The following is a 23,019-nucleotide window of genomic DNA, read 5'->3' on the forward strand; positions in this document are numbered from 1 at the left end:
AACTGGTGCAAAACCCTCTGTGGATGTGGTTCCGGGATGGCCCTGGACTTGGATTCACCAAAATAACCCAGGAGGCTCAGTAGCAGCACCAGCTCAACATAGCAACAAAAAAAAAAAAAAAAAAAAAAGCGCCAAACACATTCACAAGAACAAACAGCAATCACGTCTTGCAATGAGCCACGTTCCTGAGCCTATTTACGCTGCAAAGTTACTGCTCCACACAAAGCCAAAAGGCTCTGCTTGGCAATACCCTTCAGCTTGCCCTAAAAACCATCTGAAGGCATGCTTTCAATGCACATTCTTAGCCCGAAAGACAAACTTCAATTTCTAAGCATGCTTTAGACCCCAAGATCAAGGAAACATTTCAGAAGAAGCTTTACAAATGGCTGGTATAATTTACAGGTATTCTGTTAAGAAACACCAGCTCTTATTTTGCTTAGCAGCATAACTTCCTCACCTCCAGTAACACCATTAACCCCATCTCCATACATTTGCTTTGCCACATCAGAGGAACCATACAGCCCCGCAGATCCACAAGCACATAATAAACGTTAAAAGAAACTGGTCTCATCCTGAAAACAGACCATTTTCTTATTTTGAGAGGGAGTCACATGCAAGTCCTCCACTCATGGGCAACTTGTACGTTACTCCCAAGCACTGAAAAAGTTACCGGGAAGTCGGTCAAGTCTCTCCCTCCCCTGGCCGACAATGCACAAAAGCGCATTCAGTCTGGTCACGGTGGAGTTTCATTCACGTTTCTGCAAGCTGGACGCAAGAGAGATTTCCTTTTCTTTTTCGGCATACTTAGTTTTTATGGGTTTGGGGGTTTTTTTCCACTTTCTCCCCGTCAGGGGGAAACCTTTTGTCTTTCTCACAACGAACTAAAAACCCTCTCGGCCACCACATCCCCAGAAAAACGGTCACGCTGGAAAACGCAGGACACGCGTGCCCCAGGAGCACTGCCATGCCGGGACTGCCGTGCCGCGCCCGCCGCAGCGTCCCGGGCAGCGCGGGCCCGTCCCGCCCGCCGGCTGCCCACCCGCACGGGGCACAGCCCTTGCCGCTCTCAGCTCTTCCCATCCACGGCCAGCGGCGGGGCACAAACACCCGCGGCGAAGGCACCAACACCTCAGCGGCGGCGGGCGCAGCCCAGGACCACCCCCGCCGTCTCCCCGTGCCCGCGGGGCTCCGGGAGCAGCTGCCCGCCGCCGCCGCCACGGCCCCGCCGCAATCACGAGCCGCGGCCCCAAAACGGGGCCAAAAAAAAGTTTTGCGCGGGCTCCCCCGGCCCCGGAAAGGGGCAGAGGCGGCGCGCCGCGGCGAGCCCACCGTGCCCTCCGGCACCGCGCCCCCGCAGCCCCCCGCACCCCTACAACCCCGGGCACGGCATCCCCGGCGCTGCGCCCCTGCAGCCCCGCCGCCGCGCTCGGGCGATCCGGCCCCGGCCCCGCGCTGTCCCCGCCGCCCCCCGGCCCCGCGCACCGCCGGTCTGCCCACGGCCACGGCCATCGCGGTGCGGTGTCTGCGCTGCGCTGCCGCCCGCCGCCTCTGCGCTGCCTGCTAGCACTGCAACATGGCCACCCGGCGGGGAGGGCCCATGCGCAATGCAAAGGGGCCGGGCGGCGAGGCGGGACCCCCCCGGCCCTCCCCCGGGGCCGCCGGGCAGCGCGGGCGGGCGGCCGGCGCCGCCCCGCCGCTCGGGGAGCCCCGAAAGTCGGCGGGAGCCCCGGGGGCTGCAGTCGGTGCCCAGAGGTAACCCCCCACTAATCCCTCTCCCTGCTCACGCCCCCCACGCCGGGCCGCGGTACCCGGCCCCTTCACCCCGAAGGGTCTCTCTCGCCCACCCTGGCAGCCCCACAGCTGAACGTAGAGACCCATCTACTCCAGAGATCCTTGCAAAGAGATGGCCAAGGAAGCGGCCAGCATCATCCTCCTACCACCAGTTAGGCGAAGGAGCACAGGGATTCAGCAAAGAGGTCTTTCTAACAAGGAGGCACACAGGAGCCCTTAACTCCCTTGTATAACAACAGAGGATAAAATCTGGCACCTCATTCTTCTTGTTTCTCCGAGCACTTCTCTTCTGTCAAACGCATAGACACTGCTGTTCAACAAACTTGGTATACCAAACAGCAGCCACGGTGGCCAGTTGCTCTCCCATGTTGCAGCATATTGTCACAGTTGAGGCAGCCACAATACAGAGTGTCCCCACACCACTTGAGAGGGCTTCAAGCATCTGCCCTTCTTGTTCTTTATCCCAGCCTTGTACACCCCTCACGGTTCATGCATTGTACCTGTGTGCCCTCTGTTCCCTCTGGTGGCTGGTCAGTGCCCCTGAGCACTCCATGGCTCGCCACCTTCAACAACGTTCACCTGCTTCTCACAGCTGTGGCCCATTGGGGATGAGGTTGGGCTGCAGCCCCACTCCCAATTCCACAAACTGTGTCCCTACACTCCCACTCCACTAAACGACTTCCAGCACTGAAGACAAGCATAGCTGGCTCCTTGCCACTCCAGCTGACAAACACTTAACACCCTGGTGTTGAGCATGAGATCCCTTTATCTAAAAGGGGGTACTCTTAGAGCTAAGCTAAACATGTCTGCCAATCTGGGACCAACGTAGTGATAAAGAAAGGGCCCTACACTGCTTTGTGAGACACAAAACCCCAAAGGGCTACAGAAGACAAGACCCTATTTGCTGCACACATGAAGGAAAGATACACTGATTTATGGACACACCAGAGCTCTACCACCATGTAAAAAAATTCCACAGAATCACAAGGAAAAAGCCAACAGAATAAAAACTGAGAGCACGAGTAAATGACCCAAGGTAGCAGTAAGCAAATAGAGCTTCACAGTACACTCACCATTTGTAGTCCCTTCGATGTCAAAGCTTGTACTTTTCCCCTCCAAAAGCCATTTCTGTATGGCTACATAGTAGCACATCACTGTTTGAAGGCTACAGAGTCAAAGTTCCTCCTTCCTGCAGCTTTTATGATTGTGCTTTGAAGAACTCAGGAGCTGATCTTGGAGAGTGGTTACCCACACCATCTCCTGCACCCCCAGCCTGACCCAGAACCAATGGAAGTGCACTACCTGACCCTGCTCCCCAGCCAGCAGCTGAGGATCTGCACCTGGCCAGAGCCTCAGCTGGGCACAGGTGCAGCCCCCACCAGCAAAGCAGCAACACCAACAGACACGCAAGGCTGTCTATCAGGAACATTTGGCAAGCATAGCTGATGCAGCGCTTTCATCACTCTAACATGTTAGGTGTTAATGCCAAGATCCGAGGGAGGCTTCAGCATTAGACTCATTATTGCTCTTGTAGCAAATTCCTCCTGCACGCACAGCTCCAGGTGAGGAGGCGCTGAGCCTGCCTGCGCCGGGAAAGGCGCCCGGACCAGTGCAGCCTCTAGTGGAAACCTGGTGATCCTATCTCAAGAGCTGCCCTTGTGGCACCTGTGGGTGAGGCAGACAGAGCTTCCCCTCGTCTGGATTAGAGATGCATGATACTCCTACATCAGCATAACTCAGCCAACGTGAAAATCTCCTATGCTCATAAAACCTTGATGTGACTCACCCTGTCCTTCCTTGGCCTGGAGCTGGGAGAGCTGTGGCCGCATTTCCTCCACGATACTCGCGCACACACATCTTCATGGGTACGGCCATCCGTGCTAAAAGAGCAGGGAGAGAAAAACATCAGCACAAAAAAATGTTTTGCCATCTTACCAGAGCTCAGCTAGTGCAGCTCTGCAATCGCTAGTGTTGAGCACCTTGTTCCTCCAAATTTCACACCTGTTGCTGCAAAGCCTCATCCCCAATGGGTTACAGCTGTGCAGCACAGGTGAATATTGTTGAAGGTGACAAGCCATGGAGTGCCCAGGGCACTGTTGCTAACAAATCAACACCCAAGCAAAGGGAATTGCCAGCCCCTCATTCCAGAGACCCCACAGGAACTGTTTCAATGTTCCCGAAGATGTTACGCATGATTTTGCAAAGCCACAAGACACAGACTATCACCACTGCATTTCAGAAGGCTTCAACCCATACAAAGTAACACCACACCACAACCAAAGGCTTCAAGCATAGGTCTGCCTTGTTCTTTAGCCCAACCTTTTACACCCTCATGGCTGATGCCCTGCACCTGTGTGCCCTCTGTTCCCTCTGGATTGGTCAGTGCCCCTGGGCACTCCATGGCTCGTCACCTTCAACAATGTTCACCTGTGCTGCACAGCTGTGGCCCATTGGGGATTGTCCTCGGGCCCCTGGGGGCTTCGTCCCGGCGGCACAGTGCTCCCCCGGCCGCCGGCGCTGCCGTCGGGTCCTGGGGCGCTGTCCCCCGCGGTGCCGCCCCGGTCCCTATCGCCGCCGCTGCCACCGGGCCCGGAGACGCCGCCTCCCTACAGGTTGCCTCAGCCCCGATCTCCGCCGCAGCCCGTGACCGAGACGCCCTTGCTGAAGGCCCCACGACCCTCAGCAAGCCCGGAGAGGCGACCCCCGGCCGGACCCATCCCGTCCCCGCTGCTGTCACCGGGCCCCAGAGCGCTGTCCCCGCGCGACCTGCCCCCTTCCCGGTCCTTGCCGTTGCTGTCCGCCCCGGAGGTGCTGCCCCTGTCCCGGTCCCTGCAGGCACTCCCTGCCAGCCCCTCCTCATCGCCACTGCTTTTGTCAGGCCCCGAGGTGCTCGCTTCCACCAGGCTGCCCCCATCGCAGTCCAGGTCCCTGCAGCAGCTCCCCACCAGGCCATCCCCAGACCTGCCGAGGGGGTCCAGGGGGCTGACCCCCAAGGGACCAACCCAACCTCGAGTCCTGCGACAGCAGCCGTCTCAAAGCCTGACACTGCCGTCAGGCCCTGGGATCCTGCCCCCCACCAGGTCCCCTCCACCCCAATCCCTGCCACAGTCCGCCACTCTCCCGTCCCCATCCCGCCCCCTGCAGCCACCCCTTGCCAGGTCGCCCCCATCCCAGTCCTTGCTGCCAGCACAGGGCCCCGCAGTGCCCCAAGCCGCAGAGAGCCAGCCCCCAGCACCGTTGCCTGTTTTCCGGAGCATCAGGTGCCAGCTCGCTTTATCGGAGGCGCAGGGCATCACCCCCTCAGCGCACGATGACTGTGGGCGGCAGCCCCGCTCCGTGCTCGCCAAGAGCTCCCCCAGGAACGCCGCAAGCCGGGGGCCCTTGGTGCCGCTGGGACAGCGGGAGCACGCCTGGCTGGTGGCAATGTCAGCGGGCTGCTGGGCTCAGGTGCGGGGGCTCTTTCTGGAAGAGCCAGAGCTGGCCCTGCAGAGGGACTTCATATCAGGCTTTACGGTCCTTCACTGGCTGGCCAAGCACGGCGACGGGCCGGGCCTGCAGGAGCTGGCAGCGGCGGCGCGGCGGCTCGGGCTGGCCCTGGACGTGGACGCGCGCTCGGGCTGCGGGTACACACCGCTGCACCTGGCTGCCATACACGGCCACCAGCTTGTCATCAAGGTGCTGGTGCTGCAGCTGGGGTGCCAGGTGCAGGTGCGGGACGGCAGCGGGCGCCGGCCGTGGGAATACCTGGGCAGCTCCACCTCGGGGGAGATCTGGCAGCTCCTGGAGGCACCCCGCGGCACAATCATGTTCCCCACGCAGCCCCTGGCCCGCAGCGTGTCCTCGGTCAGCAAGGTCTCGCCGGCCACCGGCAGGGCAGCGCTGCCCGCCTGCCTCAGGGTGCAGCTCGGCCGCGGGGCAGTGTCACACCAATCCGGCAGCGACAGCGACTGAGGCAGCTCCCGCCATCCCCCGCCAGTGGAGATGGGACTTTGGTGGCCACCCTGAGAGAGGAAGCCACGCAGGCAGAACAAAAGCTGTGAAACAGACTGAACCTATTGAAGAATGTACTTTTAAATTATTCCAATCAACTGTTGTCTGAGCCTCTCTGCCCTCCCTCCCACTTCTTGCTTTTTTATCAGCAAAGGGATGCAGTAACTCTGCTGGAAGCGGGAAGAACCCTCGGGTGGCAAGTCCTCCACAGCCCACAGGGCCAGGACCAGCTGCTGGGTGCAGCCAGCACCACCAGCATTAGTGGGACCGTGGCTTTGGGGTGAGGCTCAAATCTGGCCCAGTCAGGGTAGAGCACTTGCTTTTGCTGACAGTGACAGATTGTTGTTGGTCCTGGGGTTTGCAAAACACTTGTTTACACCACCTAAATTCTGGGGAGCAGTAAAACACATCCCTTTTTAATCCCAGCAGATTAAGGATGAGTCCCTCTTGTAAAAATGCAGCTGATCAAGATCCAGCCTTCCAGTGAGTAGGGAAGGGCGTTTCCCAGGCCACCTTGCCCACCATTCCATGCTGAAAGGAATGCAGGGCAGCACCACAGCCCTGCTCCCCTGCACAGCTGCCTGGGGCTGCCCAGCAGTATCCCTGCTGCTCCCTCATTCCTGCACCTCCAGTTGCTCTCCTCACACCACAGGATTAGGAAGTGGTACCCAGGTTGTGGCTAGAGCCCTGTTCCCACGCCCCGGGATGGAAAGCATTCCGGTAGGATTGTGTGTTGGGCAGAAAAGGAGCTGTCCTGTAGCATGGGTCCCAGCCTTGCAGAGGGAAGGCAGTTTCATACCCAGGGCTGCATCTTCCCAGAGACACCAGCCCTAAATTGCCTGTTAGGTGTTTATGTGATGGGAGCAGGTGGGACTGGGGGGCCAAGTGCAGTCAAGAGATGTCCAGTGGAGTAATTCCTCAGAGTTTACAAAAAAACAAAGGAGTCTCACTGGACTGTGTGAGTCCTACAACGTACTCTGCTCTCTGCTTTAGCACAAATGAGCTTCTAAAGTGCCAAAAATTACAACAAGTTCATCTTGCACCAAATCTGTCTCTCCTATAGATCGTCTGTGGAGGTGGGAAGAGAGCTGAGATACACGAGACAGGGATCCAGTGCTGCCAGGTTGATGCTCCTGCTGCTGGGTGACCCCGGGTGCAGGACCAGTGAAACTGGGACTGCTGTCTCAGCCTCAGTGGGAGGCTTTGGGACACAGCAGAGCAGTAGGTGGGAGCGCTCATGCATTTGAGGCATGTGTGTGAATGGCTGCAGTTTCGGGGAGGAACAGGAACGAGGGCAGCAGAACCTGACCCTTGCATAACACGCGTGCCAGGGAATGCCTCGAGTCCTTGCTCAAGCACTAATTGAGGTCTCCGCTTTGCTTGGGGTTTATTTGAGGGAGGAACTTTTTCCTGCACAAGGGAAGTTACTCTGCCTAATTCTCAGGCCACTGAAGGTTGAGGCCTTTTCCCAGCCTGTTTTTCTCCTTTTACAAGGAAAGAGTTCAGTAGACCAAAGAAGTGTCCTGTCAATGATCATTTCTCTCTGAGATGACAACACAGTCTTGAACTCATAAGAAATTCAGCTGTGAAGTGGCCTCTGAGCCACCAGCATGAGAACATGGAGGGCCCTGCAGGACCCCCACAGAGCAGGAGGAATCCTGGCTATTCCCCTTCCTCTTCAATCCAGCTGGGGTTTGTACTCCAGGTCACACCAGCACACAAAGTGGCTGCTGCCTGGTGAAGCAATGAAACCTTTTCCACCACATTCAGAGCCATTGTCACTACTGACATCAAGCACCAGGCTCCCTTGGGAAAGGGGAATCCTTAAAGCTTTCCACAAGCCTTGGCTATGAGCTCATAAAAGCAACCCTGTTGGACAGGGGATGTCAGGGATGCCACCAGAGCCTCCCTGTACAGGAACCCCAAATGAAAGAAGTTTGTGAGTTGACTAAAACTGGGGTGGCGGGCATATTTTTTTCTCCAAATACAGCTTCCAAAGAACAAGGTTTTCCCTTTTGTATCTTCCATGCTGTCACCTTGGGATTCTCATCTTACAGACTTTCCCTGACCTTTCTCCGTGACGCAAACCAAAGTGATGCTTTTTGTCCCTGCACACTGTTTCAGCCCTCGCCTGTCACCTTTTTCAGAGTCCTTTTCTCTCCCCAGCAGTGTTGTCAGACTGCTGAACTAAATAAGTTGTGACCTAATTTTGTGATCACTGTTTGCTTGCCTATTGAGATGACACAGATAAGCTGTATCCAATTTTTAAATTACAGAGCAACTGTTAGGAAGCTCAAAACTTTCCATTCTGGATTCAGTGTGCATTCACTCTGGTTTATCACCTCAGTGGTATTAGGACTGCTTACACTGCTAACACTGCACAGTTATTTGGGGGAATAATCACTCTTTTAACTCCCAGAAAGCCTCATCCTCCCAAGTGGACAGGGTGAAACCCATCTCCAGCCCATGGTGGGAGGCAGGGCTCCCTCAGCCACGCCTGGAGGAATCACACTGCTGCCTTGGTGCGTCACAGATCCAGTCAGGAGCAAGCTGGATACACACACACGCAGCCTGAGCATCTCCATTCCCAAGTTCTCTCGATCTCCTTGCTACTTGTCAGCCTGCCTGGCCCCTTCCACACCTGTGCACGCTGCTGTTTCCTCATTGCAGCTGGACGTGGCTCCTTGCCTCACACCCAGCCCAGGCATCTGACTTTGCACCGCCCCGAAACACAGGACACGCCGTGGATTAGTGCACAGCAGGACTCTGCCCTCTCCTCTCATTGCATCTAAAACACACCTCCCACTTGGCGCCTGCTGCTGGTAAAGTCCACCCCTCATCTCTGTCACGCTTATCTCCGATCAGCTGCTTTGTACTCCAAAGCCCACGTCCTGCAGAGGGGGAGGGTGTTTCAGTGCGCCGGCCTTTGCCCAGCACAGGCTGTCAAACCTGAGCCTTACGAGGGCCTGGCAAAGGCACACCCCTTCACACCCACCCGTCCGATGGCTGAAAGCACAGCACAGCACAGCGGGATGTTCAGCTGGATCCACGCCTCTGGACCAGGACTGAAGGCTGGAGCAATGGTGGGAGTCCAGCTCAAACAGCCCAAGAGGCTTTTGTGCAATTAGAAAAGTGTTCCTGGGCAAGGCAGGCGAGCAAGAGCACAGAGCATTGCAAACTGAAACTAGTGGCCACAGGACCCTTTATGTCACAGCACTTTATGAAGCAGAGACAAATAGAACTTGAAGAATTAAAAAAAAAACACCAAAAAACAATTGGACAGTCCATCACACAAAATACACTTTTTTTCCTACTATGAAAAATGTCATTTTGAATTAAAGAGTTTGTGTACAACTCCACAGTGAGAAGAAAGTCTTGCACACTTTCAGCAAGTGATGAAACAATTGCAAATGCTACTAAATCCTGTTAAAGCTAGAATTTCTCATCACTACATTTACTACAAGTAGCACCAGATGTAGGTTAGCAGAATGGGGTTTAGAATAAAAACTCTTCCCAATTAACAGTACAGCCTAAATTTCCCCAGTAAATGAGAACTGTTAGCCTTTCAGGGAAAAAACAAATATTGTCTTTGGAAACTCAGTCACACTGGAAAGCTCTAAAAGGAGAATTCTTAGTTTAGTTAAATTAATACCCCTCATCCCCATCATGAGTCTATTTAAGCACAGAAAATGTGTTTTACCATTAATTAAAAGAAATATATTTTAGGATACCAAGAAAAGCTTGGTACAGAGGCACTATTGTGTTAAATACCTAACTGAGCACATAGTGCAACACTTGTCTGTGAAGACACAGATGGGTGATCTTGTGGAGGTTGCTTTTCTCCTTAGAGCTGTTAATTTGATCTGGTGGAGCAAACTACTTTTTGGATGGTTTAAATAAACCTAAGTCTCATGTTATTTTAAATCTGGACAGGATTTCAGCAAAGGCACTTAAGCTCCTCATACCTGTCAGGACTTCCTTACAGTACAGGCTGTCATAAAATAAAAGCAACCCAAAATCTGTTTGTGAAATATATCCTTACACTGCTCTTAACATGTTTTTTGGAAGAAAGCACAAAACTGCTCATGGCAGATGGGTCTGATAAAGATTCTGGGTGCTTTTGTTACTATGTGATAGTGTTTCATGGGCTGCCATGTGCTCAAAAGCCACAAGCTATTTAAAATTAATTGTTTAACAAGTCCTAGTTTCTGCTGTGAAGGAAAGACCCATCAAAACTATTGGCAAGGTCCTCCACAAAAGCAAGTCTGGCCTCAGTTTGCATTTCTAATGCTGGCATGGCAAGGAAGGACCAAAATCCTTCAGGATGTGTCCCAGCAGCTTCTCTCTAGCTGTGGGGCCTCTGTAAAGAGAGCTCTTGGTTTAAATATTTTCTTTTCGCCTTCCTGAGTCACAGCTTGAGAGTGAAGGAATGTTCTGAAGAATTTGATACCAGAAGAGGTATTTTATAGACTTTAATGAAGGCCAGGATGTTTCAGTGGAAGTGGGAATCAGAAGAATTTGAATTGGTGCGTGTCGCAAACCTGGAGCCCCATGGTAATTCCACAGGGAACAAATAGCTTTGCACAGCCAGGCACAGGACAGGTGTTACTGCAGGTTGTCCAAAGTCCGTGTGGGAGGTGCATGCCACTGGTAAATAGAGAGAATGTGTCAGGGAAATGGGAAGGGCTTGAGTCTCACTTTGAGAGAGGACAAGAGGCACTTGCCAGGCCTTAGTGGGGAGTGTTGTTGCTACAGGGATGCAGAGCTGTGCTCCTCCATCCACAAACACTGCACCCTCCTTATCTCCCCAGTGCTTCTCACACTGCCTGGTGATGGCATCTAAAGTGACCCTAGAACAAAACAGGCAGCTGATAAGGAGGGCAGCTGATAAGGATGAGGCCAGGGTTTGTCCTCAGAGACAGGCTGTTTGCAAGCCTGCTAGCGGCCAGGGAAGGCAGTGGGGCCAAGGGAGAAGCAGATGCTGCTGCTCACTTGCATCCTGCAGGACTGTGCCGAGCTTGGGGACAGCAGCAGCCCCTCCCATGCACCACTGCTGGCTTCCACTCCCGCAGCTCTGCTCTCCCTGTGACTTCACCCAAGGGAAAGCCCGCTTGTCACTCTGGATTGTTTCATATCCCTGCCCGGACATGCCAGTGCCCCTGGTCAGCCCACGCAGGCAGGCTGGGGAACCAAGGTGGGACTCTGTGCTGTCACCCTGGTTTGACACCTAAAGTCACACTGCCTCCTGTGTCTGAGCCAGGCTGGGTCCCTTACCAGCCTCTGTGCTCGTGCCAAGTGGCAACAAGTCACCCTGAAGGCAGGAAGACCTCTGCTGGGCACGTGCTGAATATTACTGAAGAGTGTAAAATGCAAACACTGGAAGGGGATTAACTCTTACATAAGAAAACGTGTGTAGAACAGTCCAATGCATTAAGAATAATCCTGTTCTTTTCCTTCCTTGTGTTCAGATACTTAACCTGAGTTTCCAGCTCTGCTTGAGCCGTATCATCAGTGGCAAGGAATGTAAAGCCTGACTCTTGTTTTAACATACTTCCTGCTGGAGGTTTATAATCCACAAGGCTGTTATGGGTTCTCCCCATCCGAGTGCTGGTCACTACAATCCACAGGCAAGGACAAGGGATGTACCAGGGCAGCGTGTGAGCGTTTTAGAGGGAAAAAGAAGGAATAAAATGCTCTTGCCAAGGCAGAGAGGCTTCCAGGCAAGTGGCTTTAATAAACAGCATCCCCAGGAGGTCACTAAGCCTGGCAGTCTCGCCTGCAGGTTGAGACGCACAGATGGGCATAGTCAAGGGAAGTTGCACATTTTTCTTTGCATAAACACTGGAACTGGTTTAGTCATGCTGAGTGGCATGCTCAGGGGGAATGCAGATGCTCGAGCTCTGGAGTTATTTGCATGTGATTTGGATTCTTTGTCTCTTTGCTTTATAAGTACTGAGTAGATGATTTAAGCAAAGACCTTGCAACCCTGCCCTCTCCACGGCTTCTCGTTGCTGCCTCACAAGAAGCCCAAGGTTGCTGTTCCTCATAGTGGCTGCTGCAGATTTCATGACGGGTGACTTTTTAGCTGCTGGATGGTCTGTGCTGGAGCAGTCAGCCACGGATCTGTATGTCCACACAATCAGGCATGGCATCTGGAAAGTCCTACTCCTGCCTGTGGCCGAAGGGGAGGGCAGTGCAGTGGTGCCTCCCTTGGATTTTGGTATTTTTGCACGCCATGCCCCTTGCCTGTCCCCAGGCACTGTGGGGTTCCGTGCAGCCCAGCTGCCAGGCTGTTCCTCTCTGGGGCTGAGCACACCCCGGGCACACTCTCACTTGCCGTGGGAGGGCAGAGTCTCAGTGGAGCCCGCCACCTCCGCTGGTGGCTGCACTGGGGCAGCCAGTTGGGTTTGTGCTCTCCCCGGGGCCTGAGGCATGGCTGGGGCTTTGCCATCGCTCACACTCTCCCAATCCTTCCTGTCAGGGTGACAAATCCTGCCTGCCCTCCCTTTTCCTTGCAGGGCTCTGAACCACTGCCTCATTTCACCACGCTGCGCCAGAATCCTTTTATGAATCCAGCCAGGATCACCACAGCCTTCAGTGGGGTTAGGAGCAGGGTTTCTGATCTGCCCACGGTGCTTGGGAATGATGCTCTTGCTTTCCAGCAGAACTTACTCATCAGCCACTTCTAAATGTATTTCCAAATTTGTGTGTGCATGTGAGTATTTCTAACTGGGTCCTTCCTCTTTTTGTCTACCAGATGAGATGCCACCCTGGGAAATGGCCCATCATGAATAATGGGAGATGACCAAATGACCTGCCTGCACTTGATACTTTTTACAGCTGCTGTACTGTATGAAAGCACGTCAGTCTTAAACCTGAGTGTCTCTTTGTTTGCTGCACCTCAACAGCCAGAGAAGTTCAGAGCTGTTTTGTGAACTAAGGGAGTCCTCATGACTCATTTCGGGTAAGCCCTAAATCTGGCTGACAAATCATTGGGGGGGAAGGTGGCAGGAAGGGGAAGGAACTTCTCCCCACATATCATCATTTTAATGGCTCTTCAGTGTCTCGTGACTCAGAATGGACAGTGTTAATGTTCCTTCAAAGACTGTTACATTTTTAATCAGCATGTTCTTTCCAAGGCATTTTCCAAATACTTGCCGACCATTTTCTCTTGCCTAAAATTGAATTCAAGAAACTTGAGCCAGCCTAAATACAATCCCCTCTCACTGTGGGTGGCTCAAAGGAGACCAATTCTGGCACACACATGTTTTTGTGGAAAAGAACTCCAGATGGCTTGAGTTTCTAAGCCATCCTGAAATGCTCTGTGTGCTATGTCAGGCTAGAAAAGAGCTCTGCTAAACCATTCTAACCTAAGGGTGCTGAAATGCTTTTGTGGACACGGGTCCCACCCTGTCCAAAGTCACTGTGATGGGTTTTCCTCCATCAATTAGAGCCCCAAAACAAGAAACTGCTTCACAATCTTTCAGTCCAAGGAAAATCTCTGCCTTGCAGGTTTTGCAGAATGAGAGTGACAGGAAAATCAAGCCTTACAATCCTAAGGAGATAATATAAAAGGACCAACAGATGTGTCTACTGTGTCCTGGATGTGTCTACTACGACAACACAGATCCAGTCCTGTGGCCTGGAATGCAGCAAATCTTTCAGAAGAGCATCCCAGGTTACTTGGCAAAACCCCAGCTCTACTGCTGGAGTTACCCTGTGGAGGGCAAGGCAGCTGCACTCCCTTTTACCTTTTTTCATCATGTGGACCCCTTCAAGGCCTGTACAGGTTTTATTCAGCAGGTTAGGGATAGGAAAATCCATAGGTCCCCATCTTCAGCCCCCACACAAGTCCCCTTGCAGCTGATCATGAGGTGCCAATCAAACCCAGACTGCTTGGGGCTAGACCACAGGAATATCTGAGGCTTGGGAAGTGCTGCTATCCTGCTGCGACATCCTGGTGAGAAGTGTTCCAGGATCTGCTCCCAGTGGCAGAAGTTTGCAGTGCGGTCATAGATGCAAAGTAAACAGCTGTGCTGCTAAGAAAAACGAGCACTTAGGGCTGCCTGAGTTGAGAGACCTCGAGGAAAACACTTGAAGGGTCACTAACCCGTGGGCTCTGCTAGGAGTTCCCACTGCAACAGCTGCCTGACTGAGATCTCTGGTGACCCACAAGGAGGAGGGAAAGATGGACGTGGATCCTTGATTTTAGAGTAGCAGGGACATCCAGTGAGGGGCAAATGCAAGCAGCTCCTTTCAGATGAGGCAGTAAACTCCGAGGTGAGGCGTTTGCCACCCGCAAACTTAAAAGGTGAAGGAGGGAGGTGCCAAAGTGAAGTGAGTCCAGCAAAACAAAGGCCCAGTTCTCCTGGGTAGTTAACAATCTGCTCTAGTTAAATCTAATCCACTGAGAGATGAGAGAAACACAAAGATTATCAGCTTGGGTCAATGTTAATGAGGGAAATAAAATGAGGAGACATACTTTAAATTCCAGTGACACAATCAGCAAACTCCTTTCATCACTTTGTGACAGCGCCAGAAGTTCTTTATAATTAACTTAATTTATAATTAACCTGGAATAGAGATACCTCCCTTTAAATGTAGGGAAAGCTAAAAGCAGGAAGCCCTCAGGGATAAGAACGCTGTAGTGACATGTGGCCATGCAACCCCGGCTGGTATCCAGTGCAGACTGGACCTTCCTGGCACAAAGCTCCCCCTGAGGCAGTGCCTTGGGAGCCTGAGTGCCAGCAGGCTCTGGGAGGGCTCCTCACCCTCCTGCCACACTGGACTGTGAATCCTTGAGTCACTCTGGCTAAAGCCTCTTCCTGGAAGTCTGGCTCCATTCCTCAGCGGTATCCAGCTGAGCCCTAGAGTTTCCCCCAAGGATAGCACGGGGCTGGAAGATACCGTGGTGGTGAGAGCATTGTTTTAGCCAGCTCTGCAGAAGGGTCCAGGGAAACTCTGCAACTAAACTCTTCAGGGAGCCATGGCTACCCAAGCAAAAAGGCAGAAACTTCTCAGATGAGACAAACTAATGGGCTGTGGTAGCAACAGAGAGAACCAGACACTTCAACAGCAGAAGCAGAGGATAGCTTAAGTTCAAGTCCCCAGATATTCCAAGAGAGAGAAAACAGCCTGTGAGTGTATATAGAAATGCAATGTATATCTCTGTTATGCTGCAACAGAATAATATTTAGGTTGTAAGAGTAACCAGCGGTTATTGCTGAGAACAGAATCCCATCCAGACAGTATTGACACAAATATTCCCTAAAGCTGGCGTGAGAAAAAGATGCAGCCCTTGCCTGATGCACTGAGAATGAACTCACAGAGAGAAGAACAAATCTTCCCCAAAGAAAGCAAAAAACCAAACCCTAACCTAAAGCCAAGTGTAAGGGTGAGGGGTTTCTCCTGTCATTATTTTAGCAGCCCAATCCCTGGATTGGAGCACTTCTCCCTGCTTGGTCAGTGTCAGTGATTGAGGGGCAGCGGCTGAAGCAGTGGTGCCCTCCCAGGGCGGTGCATACACAGAACTGCCGTGCTGGCCCCGGGGCTGGATGCCTTCTCCGAAGGAGGAGAAAGCTTCTGCTCACTCTTTCTGCAACAAGCTGGGGCTCCTTCTCAGCTGCGGCCATGAGCCACTCGGGATGTGCCGCACCAGCAGCCCCCAGCGTGTGTGGGCTCTGTGCACCACAAACCAGGCTCGGGCAGTGAGAGCCAGCAGGGTCACACCCTGCTCCTTGAGGTAGCCAGCAGCGGGGTGTGCCCTCAGACCTCCCCAAACCAGGGGAAAGCCTCTCTAATGACAGCACTGATTAGCCAGGGATGTGACTTTGCCAATGGCTAGGGTGTATATTTTCTCACAGGAGAAACACTGAGCATACTGCACCCTTTGCTTCTGAAGCAAATCTGGGACATTTCTAGGGAGTTACAAGGAAATCAGACGGGCGTGTCTGCCTTCAGCCTGTGCAAACCAAGAGGTGAATCAAGAGTTTGGGCTGGAGACCGGGTGCTGGGTAGGACCCTGTACCCACAAGCAAGCCTGCAAGGCCAAGCACTGAGAGGCCAGCCTTTGATTTCTCCAGAGCCAAAAATTCCTCTGTGCATCACCTCTGGATGAGCAGGAGATGACTCTTGTCTCCAGCTTCTACCAGAGCTGCCAGGTGGGTTAACAACACTTCTCCAAAAGCAGGTAGAGAGCTGTGACACCTGAAATGGGAACACCTGCACTGTGTGTGCCCTGCTGCTCTCTCAGGGCCTGTAGTGACTGCAGGCCCCTGTAACAACCCAGGTGGGGCTCACTCGGGCTCTTCTGCCCAGGGTTTCTTCTCAGAACATCCCCTACTGGACCTGGGGAGTGAGAGGGGCTTGCACAGGGCAGTGCCTCTCCCTTCCTCCCCCAGGCCTTGGAAACACACCCCAATCCTCTGCCTGCCTGCTGTGGGTGCATGGGGACTGAGGTGCAAAATGTGCTTTGCCCTCTGTTGTGCAGGGAGGCCGGGCTCATCCCTGATGGGTGGGATTGGCCAGTTTGGCTTTGCTTTGCAGCCTGCCCTCTGAAGGGCCACTGTGTCCTCTGTTTTTCTCCCACTTAATCCCAAGAAAGATGCAGGACAGTGAGGCAACTCAGCATTGTAGCCCCAGAACAAACACCTTGCTGATTTCACAGGGCTCAGGACAAGGAGTGCTTTAAAGACAAAGGCTTTGCTGCTAAACCAACCAGGCTGCCAGTGCAGAGCACTCAAGGAAAACAAACAGAGCAGTCTCCGTGTGTGATTAGAAAGGTAATTCACTGTCTGAAGGGTCAGTGGAGGAAACTTCAGGCCAGAAGAGCAGCTCACATGAAACGTGCATTTTGGGAGACAGAGGGCCCAGCACTGAAAGGAGGAGAGAAGTCTCCAGGGATTTCACAGGGCTGAAAGGAAAACAAATACACAAACCCAACTGACCAAACAGAATTTGCTCAATCCCTCCCATGTGCCAGCGACCAGGGGAACAACTGCACAGTAAGTCAGGCTCGGAGAGCAGGCACCTAAAGCCTGTCTCTAACACGTGATCCTGGCTAACACCGCTGGAGAATGGGGCTAACTTAAGGTGGAATTAGTTGGGATTTCTCCAAACTCTCCGTGGAGGGGGCTTGCTCTCAGTGGCATTTGCTATCTGCGTGAACTCTGCTCCCACAGTTAACTCCTGAGTTCTGGATGGCTCTTGTGTGTGCCAGGGAGTTAGCTGGAGGTGAGGCATGTGCAGGATTTTCCCTACAGCACTTGCAGTCAGCATTTTGTCCTCTTTTATGCACCCCAGTCACAGGGCTGCAATCCGAGCTTGTGACTTTTTAGTCCAAACACAGCTCAGCTTTGCTGAAACGCCACGGGAATGTTCAGAAATGGGTGTGGGGGATATCTGGGGCAAAGGATGGCATCGGGAGTCAGGATGCTGTTCTTGTAAGAGCTCTAATGAAGTTCCAGCAGCCTCCTGCAGGGCAGCGTGTTTCCCACCACCACCCAGCCACAAACTGCTGCTCTGTGGTGTGAGGTGCCCGGTACAGCCCTTCCAAGAGTGGTCACGGCTCACACAGTGCTTATAGAGCAGCTCTCACTGAGGGGTTACAGGCAGGATGGGTAAGCTGCGTGTCATTAGCGTCACTTCAGGGAAACTGAGGCACAGAGTCCTGAGGCCCCTGCTAAAGCCCGTGCAAAGGTACAAGCCGATCCAGGGACACGGCCTCCCCAAGCACCGCAGCCGCTGTCCCTTGACCTGCCTGCCCTGCACAGCCTCTCGGGGCAGTCGCGCTCGGTGCTTTCTGGGGGCACAGGGAGGGGGAATGGCAGGCACTGGGCATTCTTTGGGATAGCAGCCTCCTGTCTCGTCCTGCCGGCTGCACACGGCTCTGCCCGGCCTCTTCCTCCCCTAACAAAGCATTTCTCTTTTCCCTCCGGAGCCTTTTGCAACTGGAATGGAACCAGCGAGATCGTGCTGCTTTTCAAAAGCCGCAGCCGGAATTCTCACATCTACTTAGAGCCCCACACCACCAACCTTAACCTTTTAGGCACCGTTGAAATGCTGACACGGGCTGTACCAAGCCCTCGGCTTTCATCTAACTGCAGGCAGCGGGGCTTTGTACCCAGCGTCTCCCATCAGGCTGGGCGGGGAGAGCACATCCACCCGTACCCACAGAGGCAGGCACTTGGCAGCAGGAACACGAGGACTCCCAAGCCTGAGTTTAGACACAGATCGCCGAACAAAAAGCAGCCACCTGGCTCCTAGCACAGAGCAGCACTCCGGCTCCCGGGATCGGAGCCAAGAGACGCTGCACAGCAGCTAGGAGAGCTTGCAGCAAGGACCACGCAGAAGCAAGCAATCACTAGTCCTTAAAATCATACACAGACTGCCTGCAAAGAACAGTATCGACAGAGGTCTCCCGCCGCCCCCTGTAAACGGCTGGGAAGCTCGGGCCCCAGCACCTGGGGTTATCAATCCCCTTCCAGCTCCCCCCGAGCATGTGATGGTCCTGCCCGGGTGCGATCAGCTGCCGGAGCCTGGCGCTGCGTCACTCGGTGCCGGGAGAGGGGCTCGGGGCTGCTCTGCCTGCCGGGGCCGGTGCCTGCAGCATGGAGAAAGTGAGTGCCGCCCGAGAGCCGGGCTGCTGTGCCAAGCGGGACTGGGATTTCGCCTGGGCTGCCTGTGGGCTTTGGGGTGGTGCTAGAGGTAGGCGGAGAGGAGGATTAGCGGGGAGGAAATGCAAGGCTGATGTATGGCTTTGGGAGGAATAGTTAGGGCTGACCAGCCGTATTTCTTCTCCTCTTCTCTAGCATCTTATCTAAGTGGGGAAGCTGGGGAATGTTTATATTCTCAAGTAATCTAAAGGTTTGGGTCTGTTTGCAGCTCTACAGTTTCCAGACTCTTTATACTTTTTTCCCTTAATCTGCGTATTTTTCTTCTGGAAAAATGCCTTTTGGGTGCAGGAGTGGGTTAACTCTTAATGCAACAGGAGAGGAAAGCAGGCTGGCAGTGTACTCTAACCCACCCCTTCCCCGGCAGCTTTCCTTTCCTCGAAAGACCCCCCGGGCGCAGCGGCTGCATTCCAGAGCCAGGAGGCAGAGTTAGCGCCGTGGGAATAAGCAGTTTGGTGACTCGAGGAACCCTGAGCTCCGCAGGCTGTGTGTGGGCAGAGCAGGGAGCAGGCATGAGGGCAAGGACGGCGTCAGGGGGCTGGGGGGCAGCGTCCAAGCAAACTAATTTGCAATTTGCCTCCCTACCTGGCCCGGCACACGGTTAAGTAGCTCAGTACCAGGCTTGTGTGGCCAGGTTTTGGTAACAGAGGGGGCTACCGGGGTGGCTTCTGTGAGAAGCTGGCAGAGCCTCCCCCGTGTCGGGCAGAGCCAAGGCCAGCGGGCTCTAGGACAGACACGGCGCTGGCCAAGGCCGAGCCCATCGGGACGGCAGGAGTGGCTCTGTGATAACAGCCTGCAGCCTGTGGTGAAGGCCGTGGCGAGGCAGCTGTCCCTCTGCAGCCCTGGATGTCAACAGGCAGGCAGAAATCCACTTCAGCCCAGGCAGCACTGTGCTGGAGCAGGGGGATGCCTGAGGAAGGCTATGACCCTGTGGAAAGGGACCCGTGTTGGAGCAGCTGGTGAAGAGCTGTAGCTCACATGGAGGACTGTCACTGCAGGGAGGGACCCACACTGAGCACGGGAAGACTCCTCTGTCTCCTCGAGCAGTGGCAGAAACATCCTCCCCCTTCCCTGCCTCCCTGTGCTGCTGACCGGGAAGAGGTAGAGCCCGGGAAGGAGTGGCGGGGAGGCATTTTAAAGGCCTATTTTACTTCTCATTATCCTGCTCTGATTTTAATTCCCTCCCCCTTCCCTGCCTCCCTGTGCCGCTGACCGGGAAGAGGTAGAGCCCGGCAAGGCATTTTAAAGGCCTATTTTACTTCTCATTATCCTGCTCTGATTTTAATTGACAACAAGTTAAATTAATTTCTCCAAGTTGACTTTGTTTTGTCTGTGACAGTAATTAGTGAGTCATCTCTCCCTGTCTTGGTTTCAACTCATGAGCTTTTTGTTGCATTTTCTCCCCCCACCCAGTTGTGACACAGTGGCTCTGGTGGGTACCTGGCATCCAGGTACCAAACCCACCACACCTCCTTGTCACCTTTTGCTGCTGAGAGCAGTGGGAGACCCCCGTGGCTGCTGGTTCAGGCAGGGGGCCTGACCCAGCCCTTCCTCTAGCACAAAACTCGTGTTTGGGTGTGCCAGAGCTGCTGTGTGCCCTGGCCCAAGCAGGATTGGAAGCCTTGCCTTGGGATAGACTAACTCCTGTGGTTTGGCCCTGCAGGGACTGGTTGTTACTCAGCTGGATGTTGAGCCTGGTGAGTGCATCAAGGTCAAAGGGAAGATCCAGTCTGATGCCAAAGGGTGAGTGAGGTGGTAAGTGGATTGATGGGGGAAGCCAGAGCTCCTGCTGTGTTCAGCTTGTCAGCACTGGCAGCTGGAGCTGCTGCACTGGCACCCCTCTGCACTGGCTGTGTTTGCCCAGGTTTGCTGTGAATGTGGGGAAGGACAGCAACACCCTCATGCTGCATTTCAACCCTCGCTTTGACTGTCACGGGGACGTCAACACCATCGTGTGCAATTCCAAGGAGGATGGCGTGTGGGGGGAGGAGGACAGGAAGGCTGATTTCCCCTTCCAGCATGGTGACAAGATTGAGGTGAGGCCCCAGGGGCGTGCACAAGGCCCAGGCACTGAGCGCTGAGGGCACAGCTTTTTAATGCTGCCCTGTGCCTCTGCGGCACAGAAGGAGCAAGCATGGACAGGGGAATGACCCCCAGGGGAAGAGCCAAGCAAGTGTCTAGAGCTGCACTGCCCAAGTCAATGCCCAGCAGCTGGCATGTGTGCCCCACTCTGGGCTAAGCTGTGCACCTCAGAGCAGTCACAGCACTGAGGTCGGACTCAGCCTGGGTCTGGCTCATCCCACAGCTGCAGAAGCTTCCTCCCTCCTATGCCTCTGCTGGCAGGGAGGAGGCTGAGCTGCTGAGCCTGGCCTTGGCAGCAGCAGCCACCTGCACCCAGACTGGAGGTAGTGGGAGTGAGCAAAGCCTGGGAGCTGTGATGTGTCAGCTTCATTCCTTCCTCCCTTCCTTCCCTCTCATGGCTCTCTACAGATATGCATCTCCTTCGATGAAACTGAGGCCACGGTGAAGCTGCCCGAGGCAGAGTTCAAGTTCCCAAATCGGCTGGGCATGGAGAAAATTGAATACCTGGCTGTGGAGGGTGACTTCAAAGTCAAAGCCATTAAGTTCAGCTAACAGCTATGGCTTTGTTTGTTTTGTTTTCTGCTCCCTGTGTAGTGAAATAAACCAAAACTTGCAATGGCTGCTTCCTCTGCTGTTTCCTGCTCTAATCTGCTTGCTCCTGTGTGTGCTGCGGGGGGGGTGGGCAGGGAGGGGATGTGTATCCAGCATTTTGCTCCTTACACTGCAGCCTTGCAGCTGGTACTGAGCTAGACATGAACCTGGCAAAGCCTGACTGACTGTGAGCAAGGCTGCCTTAGCACTAGTTGCTCCATTCACCGTGCTGGCTCCACTGCGTGGTCCCTGTCTGGTTCCTCAAGGGCAGGACTAGTCCCAGCCAGGAACGAGTGAGTGCTGGCTGTTCATGGTGCCATCCCTGACTACGAAATGCTGCTCCCTGCTGGGGATGGGGGGCTGACAGGGAACTCGGGGCATGGCTTGTGCTCTTGCCAAGAGCTTTGCTTTCCCAGAACGTGCTCAGCAGTCGTGTGTGTTGCAGGCTGGCACTGGTGTACCTGAGGAGCAATGAAGAGTAGGCAGGCTGGGAACAAGATGTGGATTGAAAGGTGAAGCCTGACAGAAAGCTTAGGACTGACTTGAGAGAATCCAGGCTGTCCCTGGTGCTCATGACTTGAGGTGTGGACACTGCCAGAGCAGAGGATCAGGCACAGTCAGGGGCTGAGCAACACGTCAGGTATGGGTGACAAACCCTGTGGCAGCCTGTGGGTCAGTGTCTGGAACATTTCCCTGCTACAGGGCTGTATCCAACAGAGTCACCTGGGCCATTTAATCCGGAGTGCACTGAACTCAACTAACTGCAGTTAGGCAAAGAAGGAAAAAAGCTTGGTAAAGAGTCTCTTCTGCTTACAACCTCTGTGCTCATGCAATGCCTTGGAGTGTGTTTGCTCTCCCCACAGCCTGCTGACCCAAGCCAGGGCTGGAGCTGGGACTGCTGTGACATTGGAAAACTCACGGAAAGTAAGGAAGTCCTGCATGCTGTGTGGAACTGGGAGCCTGGACAGGTCGGCTCTGTGGCTGTGTGACTGTGCTGCCAGTGTGGCTCAGTCAGCAGCAGCCTGTGCAGGTGAGGCCTCCTCAGCCAAAGGCTGCTCCGGTGCTGGAATGTGATCCCTGCTGGCTGATCTAGGCACAGCTGCTCCTGGAACAGCTGAGCCAGCCTGGGTAGGGCCACAGCCCTCTGTGGAGTATTTCAGCCATCCCAGGCTCTTGGTGAGGAGGCTGAAGGGCTGCCTTCATGCCACCAGCACTGTCCCCTCTGCACTGCAGCAGCTGCTCGGAGCTGGGCACCCCCAGGGGAGAGGGCACGGATAATGGAGGGATTCATTCCTGCCCTGCATCTCCTGCATCATTTATGGCACAGGAAGCTAAGTGTTTAGAGGCTTGGGTCTGTTTATGAGGGAAGAATGAAGACAAGTCTTGCTGGTGCTTTGCCTTGTCAAGTAAGGCTGGGGATTTTTGTGTTTTGTGGGGAGTTGGGGAAGAGAGAGCACTTTTTGTCTTGTTTCTCCCTCTGTCACATAACCTGGCTGAAGGTAAGTTCAATCAGGTGTGTGACACTGAAAAGGCACAGTGGCCCTGATGTAGCAGGGGCACAGGAGAGCTTACAGCTCTGTGATTGTCTCTCTTCCTGGCTGCCCTGGTCAGGTGAGGTCTGCGTGTCTCAGAACTGACAAGAATAAAGCTAATCCCATTTTTTGCCCTTAAGCTGGCAGTCCTGATTGCCAGGTAGGTTAGCCACAAGTGTTCCTGTCTGCGGTGCTCAGGGCACAAACAGTGCCTTCCTGGGGGCCACCCCCCTCCTGGACTTCCCAAGAATTAATTAGCTTTATCCTGCTTTTGAGCGCTGGCAGTTACCACTCAGGAGACCATAAAACAGGAGAAAGGGGAGGAAGGAAGCATCCTTTTGCCAGCATTTCCTGCTGCTTTG

General features: G+C 54.1%; 3 protein-coding genes across 7 annotated transcripts in view; 2 read left to right on the forward strand and 1 right to left on the reverse strand.

Moving 5' to 3' along the window:
- Positions 1 to 1,590, reverse strand: part of SEPTIN11 (septin 11) — a 46,695-nt gene extending 45,105 nt beyond the window's left edge. For all 5 annotated transcript variants that reach the window (XR_005954512.1, XM_041459662.1, XM_041459663.1 and 2 more), the window contains exon 1: positions 1,483 to 1,590. Coding sequence is in view for 4 of the 5 variants with exons in the window: in XM_041459662.1 (XP_041315596.1) it covers positions 1,483 to 1,509 (27 nt within the window). In the remaining variant the exon portion in view is untranslated. The remainder of the gene's footprint in view (positions 1 to 1,482) is intronic.
- Positions 1,591 to 1,604: 14 nt separating this feature from the next.
- Positions 1,605 to 5,742, forward strand: SOWAHB (sosondowah ankyrin repeat domain family member B). The gene is made up of 2 exons (XM_041459604.1): positions 1,605 to 1,752; positions 4,175 to 5,742. Exons 1-2 carry the CDS (start codon positions 1,605 to 1,607, stop codon positions 5,740 to 5,742), a joined length of 1,716 nt encoding a protein of 571 aa, XP_041315538.1.
- Positions 5,743 to 18,317: 12,575 nt separating this feature from the next.
- On the forward strand, positions 18,318 to 21,150 carry LOC121349337 (16 kDa beta-galactoside-binding lectin). The gene is made up of 4 exons (XM_041459627.1): positions 18,318 to 18,398; positions 20,116 to 20,195; positions 20,317 to 20,488; positions 20,943 to 21,150. Exons 1-4 carry the CDS (start codon positions 18,390 to 18,392, stop codon positions 21,084 to 21,086), a joined length of 405 nt encoding a protein of 134 aa, XP_041315561.1. The 5' UTR covers positions 18,318 to 18,389; the 3' UTR covers positions 21,087 to 21,150.
- The last annotated feature ends 1,869 nt before the right edge of the window (positions 21,151 to 23,019 follow it).

Source organism: Pyrgilauda ruficollis, unplaced genomic scaffold, assembly GCF_017590135.1.
Source record: "Pyrgilauda ruficollis isolate IOZ18807 unplaced genomic scaffold, ASM1759013v1 scaffold139, whole genome shotgun sequence".
NCBI lineage: Eukaryota > Metazoa > Chordata > Aves > Passeriformes > Passeridae > Pyrgilauda > Pyrgilauda ruficollis.

Excerpts from the sequence above, each read along its gene's own strand:
- SOWAHB (XM_041459604.1), top strand. The coding sequence starts at position 1,605 with ATGCAAAGGGGCCGGGCGGCGAGGCGGGACCCCCCCGGCCCTCCCCCG. Across the intron at positions 1,753-4,174 it reads GCTGCAGTCGGTGCCCAGAG|TGCCCCTGGGCACTCCATGG; the intron begins GTAACCCCCCAC and ends TGGATTGGTCAG.
- LOC121349337 (XM_041459627.1), top strand. Across the intron at positions 20,196-20,316 it reads ATCCAGTCTGATGCCAAAGG|GTTTGCTGTGAATGTGGGGA; the intron begins GTGAGTGAGGTG and ends GTGTTTGCCCAG. Across the intron at positions 20,489-20,942 it reads AGCATGGTGACAAGATTGAG|ATATGCATCTCCTTCGATGA; the intron begins GTGAGGCCCCAG and ends GGCTCTCTACAG.